This window comes from Lampetra fluviatilis, chromosome 13 (assembly GCF_964198595.1).
Source record: "Lampetra fluviatilis chromosome 13, kcLamFluv1.1, whole genome shotgun sequence".
NCBI classification, from domain to species: Eukaryota; Metazoa; Chordata; class Hyperoartia; order Petromyzontiformes; family Petromyzontidae; genus Lampetra; species Lampetra fluviatilis.
The window spans coordinates 12,684,857-12,705,595 of NC_136287.1; the positions used below are offsets into that span (position 1 = coordinate 12,684,857).

General features: G+C 48.4%; 1 protein-coding gene across 1 annotated transcript in view; it reads left to right on the forward strand.

Annotated features, from left to right (window-relative positions):
• Window positions 1-9,642: 9,642 nt before the first annotated feature.
• The window catches only part of LOC144935617 (uncharacterized), a 30,901-nt gene continuing 19,804 nt past the window's right edge, over window positions 9,643-20,739 (forward strand). The window contains exons 1-3 of the mRNA XM_078862441.1: window positions 9,643-9,761; window positions 10,763-10,901; window positions 14,078-14,206. Coding sequence (XP_078718567.1) covers window positions 10,863-10,901; window positions 14,078-14,206 — 168 coding nt within the window. The 5' untranslated portion in view covers window positions 9,643-9,761; window positions 10,763-10,862. The remainder of the gene's footprint in view (window positions 9,762-10,762; window positions 10,902-14,077; window positions 14,207-20,739) is intronic.

Genomic DNA, 20,739 nt, shown 5'->3' on the forward strand with positions numbered 1-20,739 from the left:
TGACTTCTACAGAGAAAATAAGTAATATTAAAAAACTTGTTTTAAAACACGCTTTAATTAAATGTACCCTACTCCAGGAAGTGGCCCCGAAGCTTGCCATAACGTAAGGGACCATGGTGATTTACAGCCAACGTCAGTTGAGCGTGGACAATTAGACCCAAGCCGAAACATAACATATAAAAATGAATGTTTAAACACATTCCTGCGGAGGGAGCTGGTAGGAACGTTGGGGAGCTCGGTCAATGGCCAGGGTCAACGGCGGCGTGGTGTATTCCGCAAATATGCCCGACTGTGAGGGCGAGCACAAGCCGGCGTGAGTAGGTTAAACGTTGAGTTTTATAAGGGCACCACGGGGTGACCAGCCCCTCCCCACCCAGCCCCACCCCTCCCACCCCCCACCCAGCCCCACCCTCCCCGCCCAGCCCCTCCCCACCCTCCCCACCCCACCCAGCCCCTCCCCACCCAGCCCCCCCCCCCTCGTCACACATCGTCACAAATGTCTGACCCCCTCCCCCTAGGTGCGTGACGTCATTAATGGACGGCCTCTAAGCCCCCCGCCCCCAACATTTTTTTTAAATCAAGCTGCAATCCATGCTACTGGATACGATGGTGGAGGAGGAATCGCCGTGGTCACGGAGATGCTGCTGTGCTGTTGGCGCGCCACGCGTGGGCGCACGAAGAGAGGGGGTGGGGGGGGAAGACCGCGGGCACGAGGGCAGATGGGACATTTGTTACTCGGCTGTCGGCGCGTTTGGGTAAACCACACGCCTGTCACTTGCTGTCCGCTTCAAACACCCATCGCGCCAGATATGTATAATAATAATAACAACAACAACGGATGTATATAAATAAATAGCCGCAGAGAGCACACAAGCCTTTGGGTGTTGCACGAAGAGCTAGAAATGTTCCCCACATCCGAGGTTCTTTTTTTTCTAGAAGGTCTACGTTTAAGTCTGTTTGCCGTGTTTTTATTGAGCCTCACCCCGATGCGCACGCGTGTAATCTGGACTCTCCGAGGCTGTGCTGAAGGGGGATATCCATCTTTGTTATAAACAACATTCATTGATTCGTTATTTCTCGACGGCACTTACATTCTTCAGTATCCTGAGGCTTGGTAAATACGATGGGCCTTCGTTTTTTTTTGGTAACTTTTCTTTTTTCTAAACGCGTGGCTCTGTTTTGGCACTAAAAGTTTTCATAGCACTTATCAAGTGGCCATAAAGGTTCGAGAGGGATGGAAATGAATTAAACGAAATGTTTTGCCACATTGCGGTGGCAGTCTTCCCTTACATGCGAGTCGCCTGCAGCGAAGTAGAATTACCTGTCGCGCCGTTCTAATTTCAAGTAATGAACCAGCATACGGATGGATGGACAGATTGATTGATGGAGAGAGTGGTGAAGGATCAAACGAATGGCTCATTTGACAGTTGGGTACGCGAGTGGCTAAATTGGTAGATGGACATGTGCGTGGATATATAAATGAATAGGTAGCGTGTTTGGTTTTATGGACAGATGGCTGCATGGTGTACGATCTGTGGGAGACAAAACACGGTTGTATGTCCGTTGCAGTTCTTCATTTGTAGCCGCAGTTAATTGCAGCCACAATCATTTGGGCCCCCTAAGCGTTCCGAACTCCAAAGAATGTTCTCCTAAAATGTCAGCATCGAGGCAAAACTTGGACGCACACTTTCCCCAGCACGCAAAGCACCTCGACTACAAGCAGCCCTCGGCTTACGAACAAAGTTCGTTCCCCGAGACCCGTTCGTAAGCCGAGGACCTCCTGGTATTTTGAAATTTGCCAAAAGCTTACGGCTAAAAATTAGTTGCAATGTGGTGGGTGTTTGTGTGTGTGTGGGGCGGGGCGGAAGACACATTTCCAAGCTGCGTTGACTGTTGGTCCCATCCCTAATGAAGATGTAAAACTCTCCGTAAGACATCGCGGGGCCCCTAATGAGCACCGCATCAAGTCGGCGTGCCGAGGCGCGGGTAAAACAAAGCACGTGGTGGGGGTCCCCCCCCCCCGGCCCCCCACGCGGGCTTCCGATCCGCCCGGCCCCAGTCTAATGAAGAAAGTGACCGCCGCCGCGTTTACAACCATCGGCACGACAAAGCCGAGTGACAGCCCCACTCAGTAGGCTCGTTGTCTGTGGCTTTTGATTACTTGCAAAAACATATTTTTTTTAAGAAAAAAAGTACAAAAAAATAATGTTCATATTTATTTTTATCACGCAAAAAATGTTTATGTTTGCCCCCACCCCCCCCACCCCTAAACTAGTGTGCTTTCACAAGGGATGACTTAAAGATAATTCAATGTGACTATTAAAAATACACGCGGAGTGCAGGCATGGCCTAGGGTCTTGTCATCCGTCAAATCAATTATACGGGCTGCCTTGACTGCCTGTGACTCCATTTGATGTTAATTTTACCGCTGGGCTCACCCATCTGTCACAAGCTAATTGTGCTGCCGCTTGAGTTTTCGAGTCAAAGGGACCGCAGCGATACCTACGTGGCGACGTCGGTGGCGGCCCATCCATTACGGGCCACCCAGTTGTTGGGGCCGGGTGAGTTGGGGTTGGGGGCGAGGGGCGGGGCTGTGTGTTGCGAAATCTTAATGTGAATGTGACGTTCAGCATTTGCATGGGCTTCAAACGAAGCAACTTGGCCAATTTGGCTCTCCGTTTGATCAAAATTCACGGAGGCCACCGTCGCCGTCTGCTCTTCAAACGAGACGACGCGGACGCGACGGGGTTGAATGCCTACAAACGAAAAGACATCTAAATACACCGCAGGATTCGCCGGCGACCGACAAATTCACCGATGCGGTCGACTCGTTTTGACGATGCTTTGTGAAAGCATAAGCTTAGTTGCAGATTTCGATTTAAAGCTTTCGTGACTGCAAGGATTCATCTTCTTGGTTCTTTCGGTAAAGTTACGTAGAAGGGAAATAATAAAATGCAGATTTCAAGTTAAAAGGAATGGCACCAACAGCGAGGTTGATAAATTGACATTCTGTTACGTGACGACAATGGAGATGATGAAACAGTGACAACAGTTGTGATTATAAATTTGAAGGCTCATTTGCAGCCGTATAACTGTATAATATATATAACACAATAAACTAACACTGCTGTTGATTCGCCGTTGTTTTTGATACACGTTCTACAACGTGTACAGCAATTTAAACACAAAAACAAACCTACAGCGAATTCCCACTTCGTCTCGTTAATGTCCCTGTTTTATTTACACTGCATGACGTGAAATGGTAAAACGCAAAGTAAAATGAAGGGTCGGAGAGTTTTAAGTTTGACACCGCATGGCGAAACATTGCAAGGCAGCTCTCATCATCATCGTCACAGTCACGACCCATGAGCAGATAGCCCGGAGGTACCCACTGCACATTTCGTCGTTTGTTTCCACTTTCCTCTCTGTCTTGTAGTGCCAACGTGCCCAAGTAGTGGCCACATCTCTCTGGCACCAACCTCTTGTGACGTCATCGTCGTCAAGCCATTCTCTGTTGGGTCTTCCTCTATTTCCGGTTCCTTCCATTTTCCCCAAACAACAACAACAACACTTTTAATGTTCCTGTTGTTGTCCATCCTTACACGTGTGTCCAAATAGTGCCAGTTTCCTTCTCATCACTGCGTGCATCATAACGTCTTCTTTATATGTGCAACATTTTTTTTTATTTCTTCTACGTTGGTCTCTCTCAGTGTTGCTCAAAATAGAACAACAACAACGACAACAACGCAATCTGGTGACGGCCAATGAACACGCTGTTGCTGCTGCACGAGTGTTTCGGATATCAGGTGGAGACGCAGATGAAAATCCTCCGGCACGATGGGCCACTCATTCTCACCTGAGTGAGCAGACGGTGCAGCTTTCGCGAGTCGGGGACATTGGCTGGGGCACTGCAAACTCTCTCGCCGTTGTTACGTTGAGGTGGGGTTTCCGACAAAATGAAATCGACGCCAGCGGTTAAGAGTTGGGATCCCCTATACCTTTTACACGTCAGTTTAACACGTAGGCTTTCGCGACCAATTTCATCTATCATACTCGTTGTAATTACTGGAGAAACGTCGTGCTCGGATTGTAAATGTGGCTTGGCTCTCCAACACACCGGTGTGCTGTACTAGTGACGAATTGGCACGTTCTGTTTACGTGACAACGCTTACTAATTGGCTGTGTCGGGTGGTGGCGGGTTTTAACGACACATTTATATATCTACGCGATGTAACCCAAAGAAAAACTCTTATGGACTCATTGATATGCTAATTCTCTCTGCCCCCTCCCTCTTTCCGTCCCCGCCCCCCCTCTCTATATTTAAGGGACCGTCACAGAAACGACCCCTCTCTTTGTGCCGATGTGTGTCATCTCGCTGTGTGCCGTTGTGATGTCTGTCTGCTTGTATGTCTGTCTATAGTTTTCTAGTTAGATTTTTTGTTGCTATTTCTTTTATACCTGATGTAATATGTTATTTTAATTTATTATTTTATTTTATTTTTAGACGTGACTTAACCGAAAAGAACCAAAGAATAATTCCTGCAGTCACGAAAGCTCCTAAATTAAGATCTTATGGACCTTGCCACGTGTCGGCAAAAAAAAATCCAGATTGCGTCTGTAGCAGAGGGCGTTGTGTATGTAGTTAGGTAGTTGCATGCATGCTATATGGGGTCATGAGAAGGAGGTCCGTATGTATGTACGTATGTTGAACTTCTTTGCACCGTACGGAGCCAACCGTGCTAATCGGAGGTGCGGGAGAGGGCACCATTCATGTACCAATGAATATTGCATTGACATGGCGGCTTTTGGATCGGCTATATGAGCCACTTTTGTAAGGGTAGAGAGGTTGCGTCATTGCTAAAAGATGGGGCATTTTGAGGAAGGAGTGATGTTTGTGGTGCTGTACCAGTCAGAGAGCCGTACCAGTCACACGAGTAAGACATTGTCGGAGGGCTTTCAACTTTGTAACTAAAGGAAGGAATGGTGAGGGAGTGGTGACATCGGTGGTGATGACAGTGATGACCTCATGAGTGTTACAATTTCATTGCAGCTATGCGTCTTTAATGCCGGTTAAATTTTCAATAACACTTTACCAAGAATCGTGTTTTCACTTCCATAGGACCCACGCATCACGACTCTTCTGTCACTACAGCATACATTTTTTTTCCAAAGGGTAAACCTAGTGAAAATTAATTCTAGATTTGAAGCTTTCATGACTGCAAGGATTCATACTCTTTGTATTTTTTCGGTAAAGTCATGTAGGTAAAACAATCAATAAAATAAATGAAAACAACTAAATTAAATCACGACGTTTCGGAGGCAACACAAGCTTCCTTCCTGATGATTGCCTCCGAAACGTCGTGATTTAATTTAGTTGTTTCCAGTGAAAATTGTTTGTGCGCGTGTGTTGTCTGCGTTCATGGCTGGCTTTAGTGGCAAGGCATGCCAGCCAACTCCGGGCAGGCAGCAAAATTCAGTGGCAACTGCCCCACGCGTTTGGAAGTTGGAGGTGTTGGGCGGGGGGGGCTAACGGCTCCCGGTGGTTGTCGCCGAGGCTACGGAGAGGATCCCAGAGGGTGCGCCCTGCCCTTCATTACGGACAGACGGAGAGAGAGACGGAGATCCTCCTGTGCCATTTCAAATATACGAAGTCGACTCGACTGCTGTGGCTACTCGCTCGGTACTTGGCCTCCTGTTTCTGTGCCCCTGGGTATTATTTGCAGGCGCCATCGTCAGCATCAATGTCACGGATGTTGACGAGAAGAAGGAAAAGGGAAAAAACCGCGGAATAAATAAAAAAAACGTGAGATTTGTCCGCATTGGGATGCACGGATGAAACGCACCTCCCAAATGTAAATTATTATTGTCTGATTGTGTTGTGTTGGGTGATGGGGGTGTCCAGACACTCACGACGCCCTATACGAAACTATTCTTCTGTTTTACCAGGTAAGGTCCACTGAGCTATACAGTTATTTTTCAGAAGCGACCTGGCCACAAATGATAGCTCAACGAAGTGGCTTATCATCACGTGGAAATGTATAGCATTAAAAAAAAAACCCGGAGCACTCGGACAAAAATCCACGCGTCCAGGAGGTGCTCTAACCCTGGCTTACCAGGAGATGGCGGTACAGCATAAATGCGCGGATTCCACCCGTTCCATCTGCATGGGAGAGTTTCCGCCTCGCACACGTGACTTTTCCCCGGGTGTTCTGCTTTGACCGATTAGAACACCTCGACGTACAGAGGCCCGCAGAGCTCGGGCAATTGCTGGCGTCGGCTTCCCGCCTGGCTGCTGCTGCTGCCTTCCCCGCTCGTCCGTGGGTCCCTCCTCCCGGCACCTCCGAGTCGTCCTCTCTCTTTACGAGAGCGAGGAGCGAAGTTACGAGTTTAAATTATTATAATCGTCATAGTCATCATAATTAGAAGATGATTTTTCATAATTTTCGTCCCGTCGTGTGTCTGCGTGAGATTTCACCGGCATGGTCGCTCCACGCGCAGCGGCAGCAGCAGGGTGACCCCGAGGGTCGCGCGTTCATGCTTTTGGAGTTATTTTTATGAAAGCCACTGAACCTTGGACCCTGCTGCGAGTTGAGAGTTGCTGGGGCCAGAGCTGAATGCGAAACTGCTGCCTGCGCTGCGACCACGTTGAAGGTGCGTTAAGTCTGACAGTCTACGAGAAACGATCCGTGCTTATCCTTGGAAGTTGTTACGGCAATTAGCTCCGACTTACGTCTCCCCCCTTTTACGTCGTTTTCCAAACTCGTCGTCACGTTGTTGTGAACACCGCCACCCGCATCTGCGTCGCCTCAACCCCCTACGCACGCTCACGTCGCCGGCAGCAGCATCGCTCGTCGTTTCTCGTTACCCGTCGCCTCTCAGCCTTCGTCACCACCACCACCCACCACTATCCCCGTACACATCGCTTTGCTTTTACGTCGTTTCGATATTCATCGTCGCACCTTTCAGGAACGCATCCCCCGACGTAAACCGGGGAATGACTACTGCACCTGCAAGGGCGGCCGATCTGAGAGCTTACGTGGTGGGCGAGTCACCTTGCAACCCGACACCAGCGTCGAACCGACGACGCCTCGTCTGTTTCTGTTTACAAAGCATAAATAAAACGAACCATAGCAAGAACGAGTTTATTTTATTTGTACCTGAACATCAACGGTGTTATGTCATGAACAGGAGAACGCCCGTAGCCCACTTGTGCGCGCAAGCGCGAAGGAAAACCGATAGTTTACGATTTAAAGCTTTCGTTCAAATGTTCGCATTAAGCAAAGTCCAAAGTGCACTGCCAGGCCACGTGGTGCTCTCTCGTGTTTACTGTTTTGTGTTCCAGTTGACCGCCGCTAAGCAGATTGCGAGAACTGTTGGGCAAATTCCCCTAAGTCGCCCGAGATTATCGGATTTTCTTTTTAACTGCCTGGCTGAGAGGCGCGAGGGCCACTTAACTGTGCGTCGTCCTCTGTCACGTGGTCATGTTGCAGGAGCAGCTTTGATGATAATTATAATATACCCAAGAGCTGTGAGAACATTTCTCTGATTTTGTTTGTATACTGTTGTAGTCGTCGTTGTGTTTTTTTCCGGGTGACATCTTCCACATCATCTCAAGACACCCCAGAGAGAGGGAGAGAGGGAGGGACTTCGTTATCCGAAGTGGATCGGAGTGCCAGGTGTGGCCTCTGCTGTGGAACTGCTGTAACGCGTCGAGTTCTGTGCGTCGTTAGGAGCTCTTTACAATCTGAAGGTAAAAATCTGTTACTTTGTTTGTGACAGGCATCGAAATGCCACGAAAGGTAAAAATAAACGCGAACAGTTAATACGGGCAATTTATATTGCTCAGTTTGAGCCAATGAGACGTCTTAACGTGCAGTATAATATTCACAACAACAACCCAACACTGCCGCGTGTATTTTAGTGGTTCGAGCGCTACGCTACAAAGCCGGCGATCAGAGATCGAATCTAGTTGGCGGCCAATACCAGTTACGTGTTTGTCTGAACCGGTCCTAGGCCTCTCTTAGGTCGACTCAGCCTCAAATGAGTACCTGGCGGCGATGGTGGTACAGGCTAAACGGGGGATCTTTCTCTCTGTTGCTGGTGGTGTTGTTGTCGCTCAACATGAATGTATTTTCTTGCTGAGAATGGTTCAACAACGGGTATCGAATTTCTCCACGGACCGTGATGATGTTATTGTGGTTTTTATCGTTTTTATTTTAACTTACGAATGAATTCTCGCTCTCTCCATGATTACCTCTATGTTGTGTAGCTAAACGGGCCCTGTGATGGATGTACAGAACCTCTCTGTACATAGTTTCATATTTACATAGTGTAGTGTATTACGTTTCATGGACGGTGTTTTATATCAAGGGATAATTCAAAGTTAAAGTGGGATTAAATAAATTGTGGTTGTTACTGTATTTGTTTTTGTTCAGGAAGCAGATGGAATATAAATGAAACACTTCTTGGCGAAAATGCTTAAACATTTTAGTAACGTTACAATGGCAATAAAATCATGAACTCGGGAGATGTACGCGTGGATATGTAAATCAACCAAAGTCTTTATAAATATCAAAATAAGAAGCTATATGTAATAAATGTGTTTTTAATATCTAGGTATCAATTGTAGATTTTAAGCTTTCGTGATTGCAAGGATTCATACTCTTAGGTTTTTTCGGTAAAGTCACGAAGGTAAAACATAATAATAAAATAATAATAAATGAAAATAACTAAATTAAATTACGACGTTTCGGAGGCAACGCAAGTCTCCGTTTATTGATACAGTAAATTTAGCTGTGACGGTCCCACCTGAAGACGGAGGACTTGTGTTGCCTCCGAAACGTCGTGATTTAATTGAGTTATTTTCATTTCTTATTATTTTATTTATTATTATTTTTACCTACGTGACTTTACCGAAAAAAACCTAAGAGTAGGTATCTAGGTATCATTGTACTGTGATGTCCTTTTCATTGAAACAGCGCCACAACTGAGTTACCATCCACACTTCTTGGGGAGGAATCCCTCCCTATACCGTGCCGGTCACTGGATGATTGTTTGACCACACTTCACCACACTTCACCGTGCTGGTCAATGGGGGTTGGTGTAGGGAGGAGGAGCTCACGGACCGGTTGAGACAGCGAACCTGCCCAGGACCGGTTCGATTGCCAATTATATTAGTCGTAGCCAGGAGTCAAACTGTAGGGGCCACGTTCATATCACGGGGTGCACATCGCTGCCATTGATGTGCTTTATTCAACTATTTCGCTGTAAACTGAATTTAAATACCAGTATAGATTTGCGATAAATGTTCATGAGTATCGCTGTAAAAATAGCATTGGTAAACAACTCCTAAATGAAACGTGGTAAAATGCGAATTGGCTTTTTTACAGAGTGTAAAAAAACAAGTACAGTAGTGATGGCAGGTTAATCAGGGGTGGGGGTCTATTCACAAAAAGAACACGCATCATTTATTATTATTATACCACATCTCACAGTAACGCGTCTGACAATGTTTAGGGTGCACTGACCTTTGAACCCAACCTCGGTCTAACTCTGGGCAACAGCAAACAATCAGTGGGTGAGTCACGCCTCGTAAGGAATCAACCCACCCAGGCACACTGAGTGATGACTCGTGTGGTGGTGGTGGCGTGCGGTGAAACGAACTCACTCCTTGGCCGCGACACAGCAGCGTTGTTGGAGGCCTTCATCCAGCCACTGGACTCATTCTCATCATAACACGAGATCAGAAAAAGAGGATCGAGGTGAGGGAGGGAGGGAGGGAGATATTAGGGAGGTGGGGGGGGGTGAGATAGAGGAGAGAGACTGAGGATGGAGTGTGCGGGAGATGGAGGACGAGACGGAGATAGGGCGGGAGAGGGTGAAAGGGCATGAAGCAGAGGAAGGAGAGAGAGGTCAAGAGGGAAAGAGGGGAGCGGATGAAAATCGACAAGCAGTGTGGGAGAGATGACTAGGGAGATGCAAGAGAGATCGAGGCTGGAAAGGAAGAGGTGGGAATAAGGAGAGCGGCAGAGAAACAGGGAGAGAGATGGGGGGGGGGATCGAGTGGAGTAGAGGAATAGAGAGGGAGAGTTAGAAGGGGTGACAGAGACAGAGCGACACATCGAGATAGATTCAGTGCAGCGAAGGCAAGAGAAAGGTGGAGACAGGGCTGTTTATCACATCAAAAAGGTTTGCGGGTTTGGTGGCCAGGACGCACGGTCGCATCCCAAGTCCGTGAGTGTTGCCGGTAATCAGAGGTGGGACAAAGTCATTGTTATGCAAGTCCAAGTCGAGTCGCAAGTCATCAAATTCATGACTCGAGTCTGACTCGAGTCCAAGTCACATGACTCGAGTCCACACCTCTGCCGGTAATTATTATTAATTACGCGAGTTCACCACGAACAGCCCTCGCTTGAGTCTCTTCACTTTTTTCGGACGGGATCCTTTTCGCTTTCCACTGTAGGGAGTGCGATTTTTACTTCTATTTGTGTACATATTCTACAAAAACGGGTGTATTATCATCACCACGTAACCACGTGTTTCCTTAACAGCAAAGTCAAGAAGCGAATTGAAAACGACCGACTCCTCGATCCAACACTCTGATAACCCAATCATTTGCTTTTAAATCCATCGACCGCTGTCACTTGGGCTCACGGCCGAGGGGGAGAGAGCCAGAGAGAGCGAGAGAGAGCCGTGTTGTGGCTGAGTTTGTCGGCCTCTGGGATGGTGACATCAGCACCGTCGTCTGTGATGTCGCTCACAGGGCGGGCGGCAAAATCAGGACGTGGACAAGTCAGCGAGACGGCCACCCCACCCCGGGGCCCCCATCACCACCAGCCCATCGGTCATCTCATCCCAGCAGCATGCAGGAGGAGGAGGACGACGCCAAGATCAACTCAATTGTGAGCTTTCCGCGATCGCTGGATTATAACCGTCTGTCTCGTTCTGTTGCCAACATTGTATGTGCGTACGTACATACGTACGCATTTACATACGCGTGTATATACGTACGTACGGTGCGAAAGAAGTTCCAAGAAACATACATAGACTCACACAGATAAGCATTTTGACTTAAAGCTTTCGTGACTGCAGGAATTCATATTCTTTGGGTCTTTCAGTGAATCCATGTAGATAGAAAAAATTACAAAAATATGAATAATAACAATGTCACGACGTTTCGATCGCAATACAAGCAATCTTCATCAGGTGAAAAAAAGAGGGAGAAAGCTGCCGAGGCAGGTTGTTTATAAAGATTTAGAGAACCGGCAGTAGGTCTACCCCAATCAGAGAGCTGTTTACAGAGGTTTAGAGATGCTTGTCAAGGTAAGCTCGGAGAGAGCTAGGAAAGAGCCATCACCACATGGAGGTGGAAAAGGATGGCAGGCCGCCATTCACTAACACAGCTAACGGTGGCTGTGTGAGTGAATGTAACTCAGAGAGTCGAAAATAACTGCTAACATCACAGCCAGTTAAGACCTAAACTGGTTGATAACGTCCTTCCAATGGTTGCTCAGTTTGTACCCATCTTCTCGGTTGAAATTGTGTCTGTGTTTATATATCTGGATGGCTTCATGAACGAATCTTTGCTGATAGCCAGTGGGTTTGCAAAATCGATTTCGTGTGAGCCCACCGCGTTAAAATAATGATTGGCCACGGCTGAGGTATTGGTCCTACCGTGTTTCAGATCTGCCTTATGTTCACGAACACGGTCCGAGACATGTCGCTTAGTTTCCCCAATGTAACTGCTGACGCAGACACAGTTTGGTTTGTAGACACCGGGGTATTGCATGTCAGGGATCACATCCTTCACAGATGGGATCAAATCACGAATTTTATGTATTGTGTTGAATCGTACCTGGATCTTGTGTTTGCTCATGATTTTGTAAATCTTTTTGGTGACCCCTGCTATGTATGGCAAGGTGATGGTTTTTATTGGGTCCTCAGATGGTTCTTTCTCAATGGTTGGGGTGATAGCTTTACGGATTGTGTAGTCTGAATATCCATTCTTATTGAGGGCTTGGTGTACGTGTTTCAGTTCACTGGCTAGGTGGTGATGGTCGGAAATACAACGAGCTCTGTGGTGTAGAGTTTTGATGATGGAATTCTTCTGGGATGGATGGTGGTGGGAGTCAGGTTTTAGGTAGGCATCCGTATGGGTGGCTTTCCTGTAGAAAAGAGTGTCCCATTGAGCCATCAGGTCTCTTTTCGATTAAAACATCCAAGAATGGTAACTTGCCATCCTTTTCCACCTCCATGGTGAATATGATGGCTGGGTGTATGGAATTGATGTGGTTGAGGAATTGGCTCAGAGCTGGTAGGCCATGTGGCCAGATGACGAACGTATCATCCACGTATATCTTCCACAAAGAAGGACGTAGGGTGGATGCCTGGATGGCATCTGTCTCAAATTTCTCCATGTAAACATTGGCTACAACTGGAGATAGGGGAGAACCCATTGGGGTACCTTCAACTTGTTTGTAGAATGTTCCATTCCAGGTGAAGTCAGTGTTGGTGAGGCACTTGCCTCAGCAGCTGTCCCCCTATTTTTTCACCTGATGACGATTGCTTGTGTTGCTATCGAAACGTCGTGATATTGTTATTATTTTTATTATTTTTTCTATCTTCGTGGCTCTACCGAAAGACCCAAAGAATAAGATAAGCATTTCTTTCGAAGTTTTTTTGTGTTTAGTTTGTTGTCCTTCCCCCCACTCCTGATGGGCGCGGTTGGCTACGTAGGTGCAGAAGAAGTTCAACATCCATACAGACGTAGATAATTTGAACAAGAACTCTGCTTTGCGTGACGTAAACATTCCCCGGTTCGGTGACGATTCCAAAGTTCAGCGTAGATTATCTGCAGAAACGAATGACTGCTCCTGCGCCTGAAAACAAGACCTTCATGAATGTGGCGTTAGATTACGAGAGGACCCCACCTTGGCAAGTGTCTATAGGTGTGCCTCTGCTACAAGTTAATTGCTTCACCTCATATGACGCCTCCTCCTCTTGGAGCCATATGGGGTGAAGTAATTTACACGGTTGCGAGCACACTTACTCTATAAGCCTGGCTGCCCGACTTAAATTCGTGGCCACACAGCTAGCGTCAGTGTTAATTCATAGTAACGTGTTTTGGGGTTAGATCGCGTAAATGTAAATGCGCCGTTAAACCCGCCACCACACGACACAGCCAATCAGTAAGGTTTGTCACGTGAACAAAACATGGAAATTGGTTACTAGTTCAGCACACCGGTGTGTTGGAGAGAAAAACCCACAACATTTACAATTTGAGCACGACGTTTCGCTGGTGATTACAACTAGCTTCATCAGGCCATTGACATAATCGCGAAGAAGTCTTCCTGTTTCCGGTCTTATACTCCCCCATAAAAGTTATTATCAATAACATTAATCGCAAAAGCCTCGTGTGTTAAATCGGTGTTCACTGATATCTTTCACCAAACCTGCATTGACCGGAGTGGTGAGATATGACTGCCATGGCATGGGCAGGCCTTTATCCAGCTATAGTTGTACTTTTTAATCTCGAAAGCTCAGCAGCGTTCAGCTTGGATAGTACGTGGACAGGTGACGACTTTGCACAAACATTTTGCCACGGGGTTTGCGCAGCACAATCTGGTCGCTCCCCGACTTCACCGACTAACGCCGTGAACCATGGCGCCGTCAAATAGCGCTCGCGGCTCGCACGGGCACGGGGGGGGCCTCTTCCAGCAGTGGATTGACGAGGGCTGTGCCGTACACGGGCGTACGGACGGAGACAGCCGAAGGTCTGTCTTCGTCGTCGGTTGTTGTCTTGCCTGTCGGCGTGCGTGTCTCTGTGTGTCTTTATGTGTGAACCGTTAACGAGTGACGATTGTCTGTACCGGTCCTGCGCCTCTCCTAGGTCGACTCAGCCTCAAATGAGTACCTGGTGCGATGTGTAAAACATCGCCACTCGGGAGACAAAGGCGGCCGGGAATGCCGTTGGCCACCCACCCCCCTTCGTGTGCCGTGCCGGCCTTCCAGCACCACTTGCCCCAACACTCTGTTAAGGCTACACGGGGGCATCTTTGTCTTTGTGTGCGTGCGATAGATGAGCAGCGCTCTGGTGCAGCGCAGCACCGGTGACACGGGCGTGCTGGTCTACACGCACGCCGTGATCAAGCACAGGCCCCGGCCCACGGGCGAGACGCCCTTCAAGGTGCCGCCCCGCGCCGCCCCCGTGAGTCTTGCCGGCGTCACGGCCCGCACCGCACGGCCCGCCACGCACACCGCGTACCACGTTCATTGTGCCATGCTCATCGCACCACGCTCACCGCGCCAAGCTCACCACACCACGCTAACGTGCACCGTGCCACGCTCACCGCTCCACGCTCAGCATGCCACGCTCACCACACCATGCTCACCGCACCACGCTAACGTGCACCGTGCCATGCTCACCTCTCAACGCTCACCATGCCACGCTCACCACACCATGCTCATCGCTCCACGCTCATCGTTTCGCACGCCGCTTTGGCTCGGCACTAATTTCACAGCTGCGGCCTATGACAAGTTAACCGACTCGGAGACCCGAACCTCGGGGTTCTCCGCTTGGATTATAAAGTGAGCAGGTTAATCGGGAGAGGGCTTAAGGAGACTTACCCACGACTTACCGTCATATTTTAACCGTGAGTGGCACATTTCTGATGCGACTACAGTGAGGATGAGGATTTGCATTTATCGAGTGCTCAAATACTGAAAAGGCATCTCGAAGTGCTTTACAATGTAACCGAGAAACCATTGAGCAAACGAAACCGCAAAAGAATTCACGCACATGCACAACTGGCATACCTGTCAACCCATACGGTTTACCCCGTATTCTTGTCCAGGGAAATTGAGTTTTTCAGGTCCATACGGCGTACAGCCGTTTCAATACGGGCGAAACATTTTTGTTTATTTGTTTGTGTTTCCCCCTTGTGATGGGACTTTGTAGGATGAACGTTTATAAGGGCACGGGGTGACCAATAAGGTCTGAATTGGTCTGTAATAATGTAGCGGCACTGATAAGGAGTTGACAGGTGTGAACTGGGTACAGCAGCAGTGAAGTCCACAGCACTCGTGAAGTAGTACCATGGACTAAAATAAATAATGCAGGAATAAGATGGGCGCTCAACAGGCCAGCCACCATCCCTCTGCACCGTCGCTCAGCATCCTGCACGTTGTCGCAGGCGGGGCCCGCAGGAGCGTGCTGTCACCGCCGCGTGCCTCAGAGTTCCTGCGCTGCCACATCTCTCAGTGTTGCCAGCTGAGCGACAATGATGTTGATGTTGCTAGCCCTGGCAACTTTTTTGGTTTTCCCCGGTGACAACATTTTGTCATAGCTACTCGTGACAAATCTGGCGATCTTCTGGGATGAGTATATTATGCATATTTCGGAGTGATTCCAAATGTGTGTTAAGTATCAGGTTAAACTGTGCGTAATCTTGGGCAAATTGTCCAGTGGCATTTTTGATAGCAACGTCTCGCGACTTTTTGAGGTTTGTCATGTGACTCCGCTTCAAGAAGTTTGCAATGCCGCTCTCAGACACGGGATAGGGGGATTTCCATGTTGCGATGTTGTGTCTCAGGCCGATCCCAGGATCGTCCAACGTTATGTCTCAGGCAGGCTCCAGGAGCCCAGGAAGGCCCTGAGAGAGTTGTCACGCTCGCCACGTCGTCCCTCAGACCACAGAAGTCTGCACAGCGATGCAATGCAGAGTCTCCGGCAAATCCTGGGTGAAAGCCCAGAGAAATGGCGTAGGGGAAGAAGCGGGGCTGTGAGATTGAGACGAGAACATGCCCTGATGCAAGGGAGACAGATCATTAAATTAAGATCATATTTAATAAGTATGACATCACCGTAACATTTAAAGTAGGGGAAATTATAGGGCAGGGAGGAAATGCATTTTAACCGCACATATACTGTGGTGTCGAACGGAGAAAATCAATTGGATCGAGAGAGTGATGAGAAATGCAGGCTCAGGTGGAGAGGATTAAAATTATAAGAATCCAGAGAAGGAAAAATATGTGGCTTGGGCACATTGTCATGAGGGAAAGCTGAATAGAGGAACTGTGGGGAGTGAACGCTGTTGACAAAAAGGCCAAGAGATACATCGGTGCTGCTTAACGGCTTCAAGGAAGGGAAGGGGTCCATACAGTAAAATATCCTTCCCCCGCACCTCCGATGAGGACGGTTGGCTACGTACGGTGCGAAAGAAGTTCGACGTGCACACGTAAAGGTTGTCAACTGCTCGCAAGACGAACTGAGGTGGAGAAGGACAACGTAAAAAGAGACGCGCCACTTTCTATCCACTAAACTATTTTTGTTACTATACCGGACAAGGTCCGCTGAGCTAAACAGCTTTTTTTTAGAAGCAACCTGGCCACATATGACAGCTCAACGAAGTGGCTTATCACTGTACAGGCCATCTACTACCTGAATAAATATCCATCTCTCTATATTATAGATTACCTCCCAATACGTACGGTGCGGATGACGTTCAACATACGTACGTACGAAAGGAAGAAGAAAGCACAAGATCGGACAGGATGGAAAGAGTTGGAGCCAGCCAACTGAACATGGGACAGAATACTAAATCAGGCGACATGAAGCAAATGAAAATTGGCAGGCAGGAGGAGCAGAGAGCACGTGGCAGCCAACTCGCTCGGTGTCGACATGGTTGTCCCTCCAGTGCGGTGCTGTACCAGGTTAATGGGTGGCGTTAATTCCATCAAAATAATGCAATTTTAGGTGACAAATGCATGCTGAGCATCACAAGGCCCCAGATTTGATCTATTAATACACGTGATCGATAGCGCTAAATCGTGTTGTATTTCAGGACACTAACGGCGACGAACTAACGAACAAAATCGCCGCATTTGAGAGACGGGCCGCACTCAGTGGGAGACCAAACACAGTGATGGAATGAAGAAATCAAAGCCACGTGTGCGAATTACGCTAATTGGATTACAGCTGGTGGTGCCATTATGGGGGGGGGGGTCTTAATTGTGATTGAGAATTGACGATTGATGATGATGACGGCATTTGATAATTATGCTGAGATGTGTACACGATTACCCAAGCCATCACCACGAAGGCGAAAACGTAACTTTCAGACCACCACTCTTGTGCACGAAGTCATTATTGGAAGCAAGCACATTATATTGAAGCCTATGACTCAACTTTACCGTAGGGATTTTTTGTTTTGCATGCGAGTGTGCACAGCACTCGTGGGGATCGGTAGTGGTTAGCACACCACACTACGATCCTGGCCAACATCAGTGACGATTAACCGAACCGGTCCTGGGCCTCTCCCAGGTCGACTCAGCCTCAAATGAGTGGGTGCGACGTGTAAACATCGCCACTGGAGAGACCACGACTGCCAGGCGTGTGTTCCGTGTCGGCCTTCATAGGCTGGGGCAGCACTTGCCCCAACATAGTTGGCACATCACTGTGTAATTATATCCTGAGTGCACTAAAGCACAGTCTACGAAGCCAATTGAGATTTTTGTACTATTTTTAGGACGTTGAACGTGACTTATTTAAACTAGAGCTCTTGTTTAGCACACCGGCTCGTGAAATCTTGTGTAATAATCAGCGCGCTTGTGTAATAATCAGCGCTCCTGTGCAGGCCACCCACAAGAGACGTGTTTTCTACTGATAGGAACCTCCTGATTTCACCAGGCCACAGGGGATTATTGTGTCCGTCCGTCGTGCAGGGAGGGGCTGGGTGGGGCTGGGTGGGGGGGGCTGGGTGGGGAGAATGGGGAAGGGCTGGGTGGGGAGGGTGGGGAGGAGCTGGGTGGGGAGGGTGGGGTGGGGCTGGGTGGGGAGGGTGGGGCTGGGTGGGGGGTGGGAAGGGTGGGGCTGGGTGGGAAGGGTGGGGCTGGGTGGGGAGGGGCTGGTCACATCGTGGTACCCTTATAAAACTCAACGTTTAACCTACTCACGCCGGCTTGTGCCTGCCCTCACAGTCGGGCATATTTGCGGAATACACCACGCCGCCGTTGACCCTGGCCATTGACCGAGCAACCCAACGTTCCTACCAGCTCCCTCCGCAGGAATGTGTTCAAAGCCACCCAACGGTTCTGAGCCGAGCACTCAGTGCCCGAACTGGGAGATGGAGGTGTGATGGTGTCTCGTCACCATTTGTCGATGAAAGACTTCCATGTTGCCTTCTCGGTGCTCTTCTCGTTTTATAACAAAAAATATATTTACAAACACACATTCAGATTGCAATTAAAAATAGCCGTTGTATGTTTTGAAAGTGCCAGACGCGAACTCCGAATCACCGGCAGCGTTGACAAAATGCAAATAGTTTGGTGTTGTCATCGTCTTGCCCTCTTCTCTAATTGTAATTTGTAACTCACGGCTGCGTGTGGCGGCAAGGCCATTAAAGAGTTGTTTGGCGTGACGTGTCGGCCGCTGTGGCTTAAATGACATCTCCACCAGGCAGCTGCATTGGGGGGGACTGCCGTGGGGTGGTTGGATTGCAGCTTCTATTTTGTACAGCGTTGGCTGTTATTGCTGTTTTGGCTTAACCCTCTCCTGTTCCGAGATGCCTGCAAGTCGCAGGGTCGGGGTGCGGTGTTACCGTTCACCGACGAATCTCGGAACGCGCGAGCGGTTCGGTGTTACTTTTATTTAGAGAGGCGTAGTAGCGCCGTTGTTTCTATGAAAGACGTTTTACTCGCCGCGGAGAACCGTAGCGACACGACCGCCGCACTCTACGATAGCCGGCGCCAAACTGTGCCATGGCCGTGTGGGAGCCTCGCTGCCGATAAAGCGATCTTATTTCAGAAAAACTGATGCGGTACATGAATGTCATCGAATTTGGAATGGGTTAATTAGTCTGTCGGACAGCATGTGCGTTGTGCAAAAATGTTACCTGGAGAGTGAACAAAATTGCAAAAGTTGTTAATGATTTCCAGATATATATTTACAGATGCAATATGCCTTGTGGGGGTGGTGAAGTGGTGGTGCAATGGTTAGTGCACTGCGCTATGAACCCACCGATTCCACAACAGCAATTGAGATAAGAAAGCAAAACGATTGTGGCAAAAACATTTTTAAGTCGTTATATTCACACGTAAAATCTTGTAATTTGAAGCTTGTCAATGTGGAAACAGACAAATAACCAACCTGAATGTGTAAGCAGTGATCTTACATGCCAAGCACATTTGTTGGCATAAGTGCCCGATTAGTGTCCGCTTAGCGCGGTTGGCTGCGTATGGTGCAAAAGAAGTTCAACATGCGTACGTACGTATACTGAAGGAATGTATTTAATTGTCCGAATAATAAGCGTAAAAACCAGCGAACACTTGTCGCGTGGGCCAGCAGGGCTATACAGCACTGGTGATTCTTAACAAGGGTTAGACTTTGTACACGGCAGCATCGTTTACAAAACTTCCGTTTGAAAATCCACACTTTTTTGCTATTTTAATAACAGTGGCTGGCAATCGGGGCTGGTAGGCAGCCCACACCAACACAGCGCCACGCCTGGGAGTGGTGGACTGAATTCGTTCCATTCCAGTGAGGTGTTGCCCGAATGTCTCCCTTAATCTTTTCCCGTTCCGAGACGTCTGCAAGTTGCAGGGTGTGGCGGTCCCATTCGCCGCTGAATCCCCGAACATGCAAGCGGCTCGGCGTTAATTTTATTTAGAGAGGCGGAGTGCCACATTGTTTTTAGAGACATTGTACTCAACGCAGAGAACTGTAGCGGCACGATCGCCACTCTACGACGGCTGGCGCCAAACTGTGCCACTCGGCCTCCTGCATGGCATTTTACTTCCAATTCCGTTCTGGAATCGATTCGGATGACGTGCATTTACGTCATCGGAACTGAATCGGGATAAAAACTGATGACATACACGTGCAAGTGTACGCTACGCACGTACCGTCATCGGAACGAGGAAAAAGTTAAAGAACACAGTGCACTGAGCGTAGTTCTCGCGTTAACGCGTGTCCCCGTAAGAAAGCGCCTGTGCAGCAACCCCCCCCCCCCCCCCCCGTGTTCCGCACGCTCCCAGCGCAAACAGCGCCACCGCGGTGGCGGCAATCGCATGCAACGACGGCGCTTCACTCCAAGTGCTGCGTAAGGCCCTTCAGCTCTCCAGAGCACAAGCCTGGGGTCTGGCTGCTTAACGGCAGCCGCTGTGTTCCTGGCAGGGGGACACAAAGCCCCCCCCCCGCTCTACTAGTTGAGTGCAATGTTTAGCGCCCCACGTTACTCTTTGCAGTCCGGCTGCTGCATCGCTGTTAAAGGGGCCACACTATTATATCAAGAATACATTGTAAGCCACGCACGTTAGAATGAATTCCTCTTAATTGGGCTCAGCAGTCATCTACATTTCAATGCATGGGTGAACTAAGAAAATTGTGTTGCTTTGTGTAACACAAGCAACTCCGTAACGTGGCGCCAAAATGATCGAGTATATTGTCACGCGTTTGCCTTCATGATATTAATCATTTCTGTTACGCCTACTAAAAAGTGCGCAGAGAAGTCCAATGTCCCGTTATAGCCTCATTTTTCTTACGACATCTTTCACGGTGGACGCATTTCATCTCTGCGAGTAACACATTAAAATTTTCTTAAATTAAATGAGAATCTGTTCCTAAAAAATAAATAAGTCAATCGACGGATTTTCAAAGACCAACGAAGCAATGTGAACAAGCACGATTGGTAAACTCTCCGCTACATTTTCCTGGTGGGAAAAATCTCACAGCTCCCACCGCAT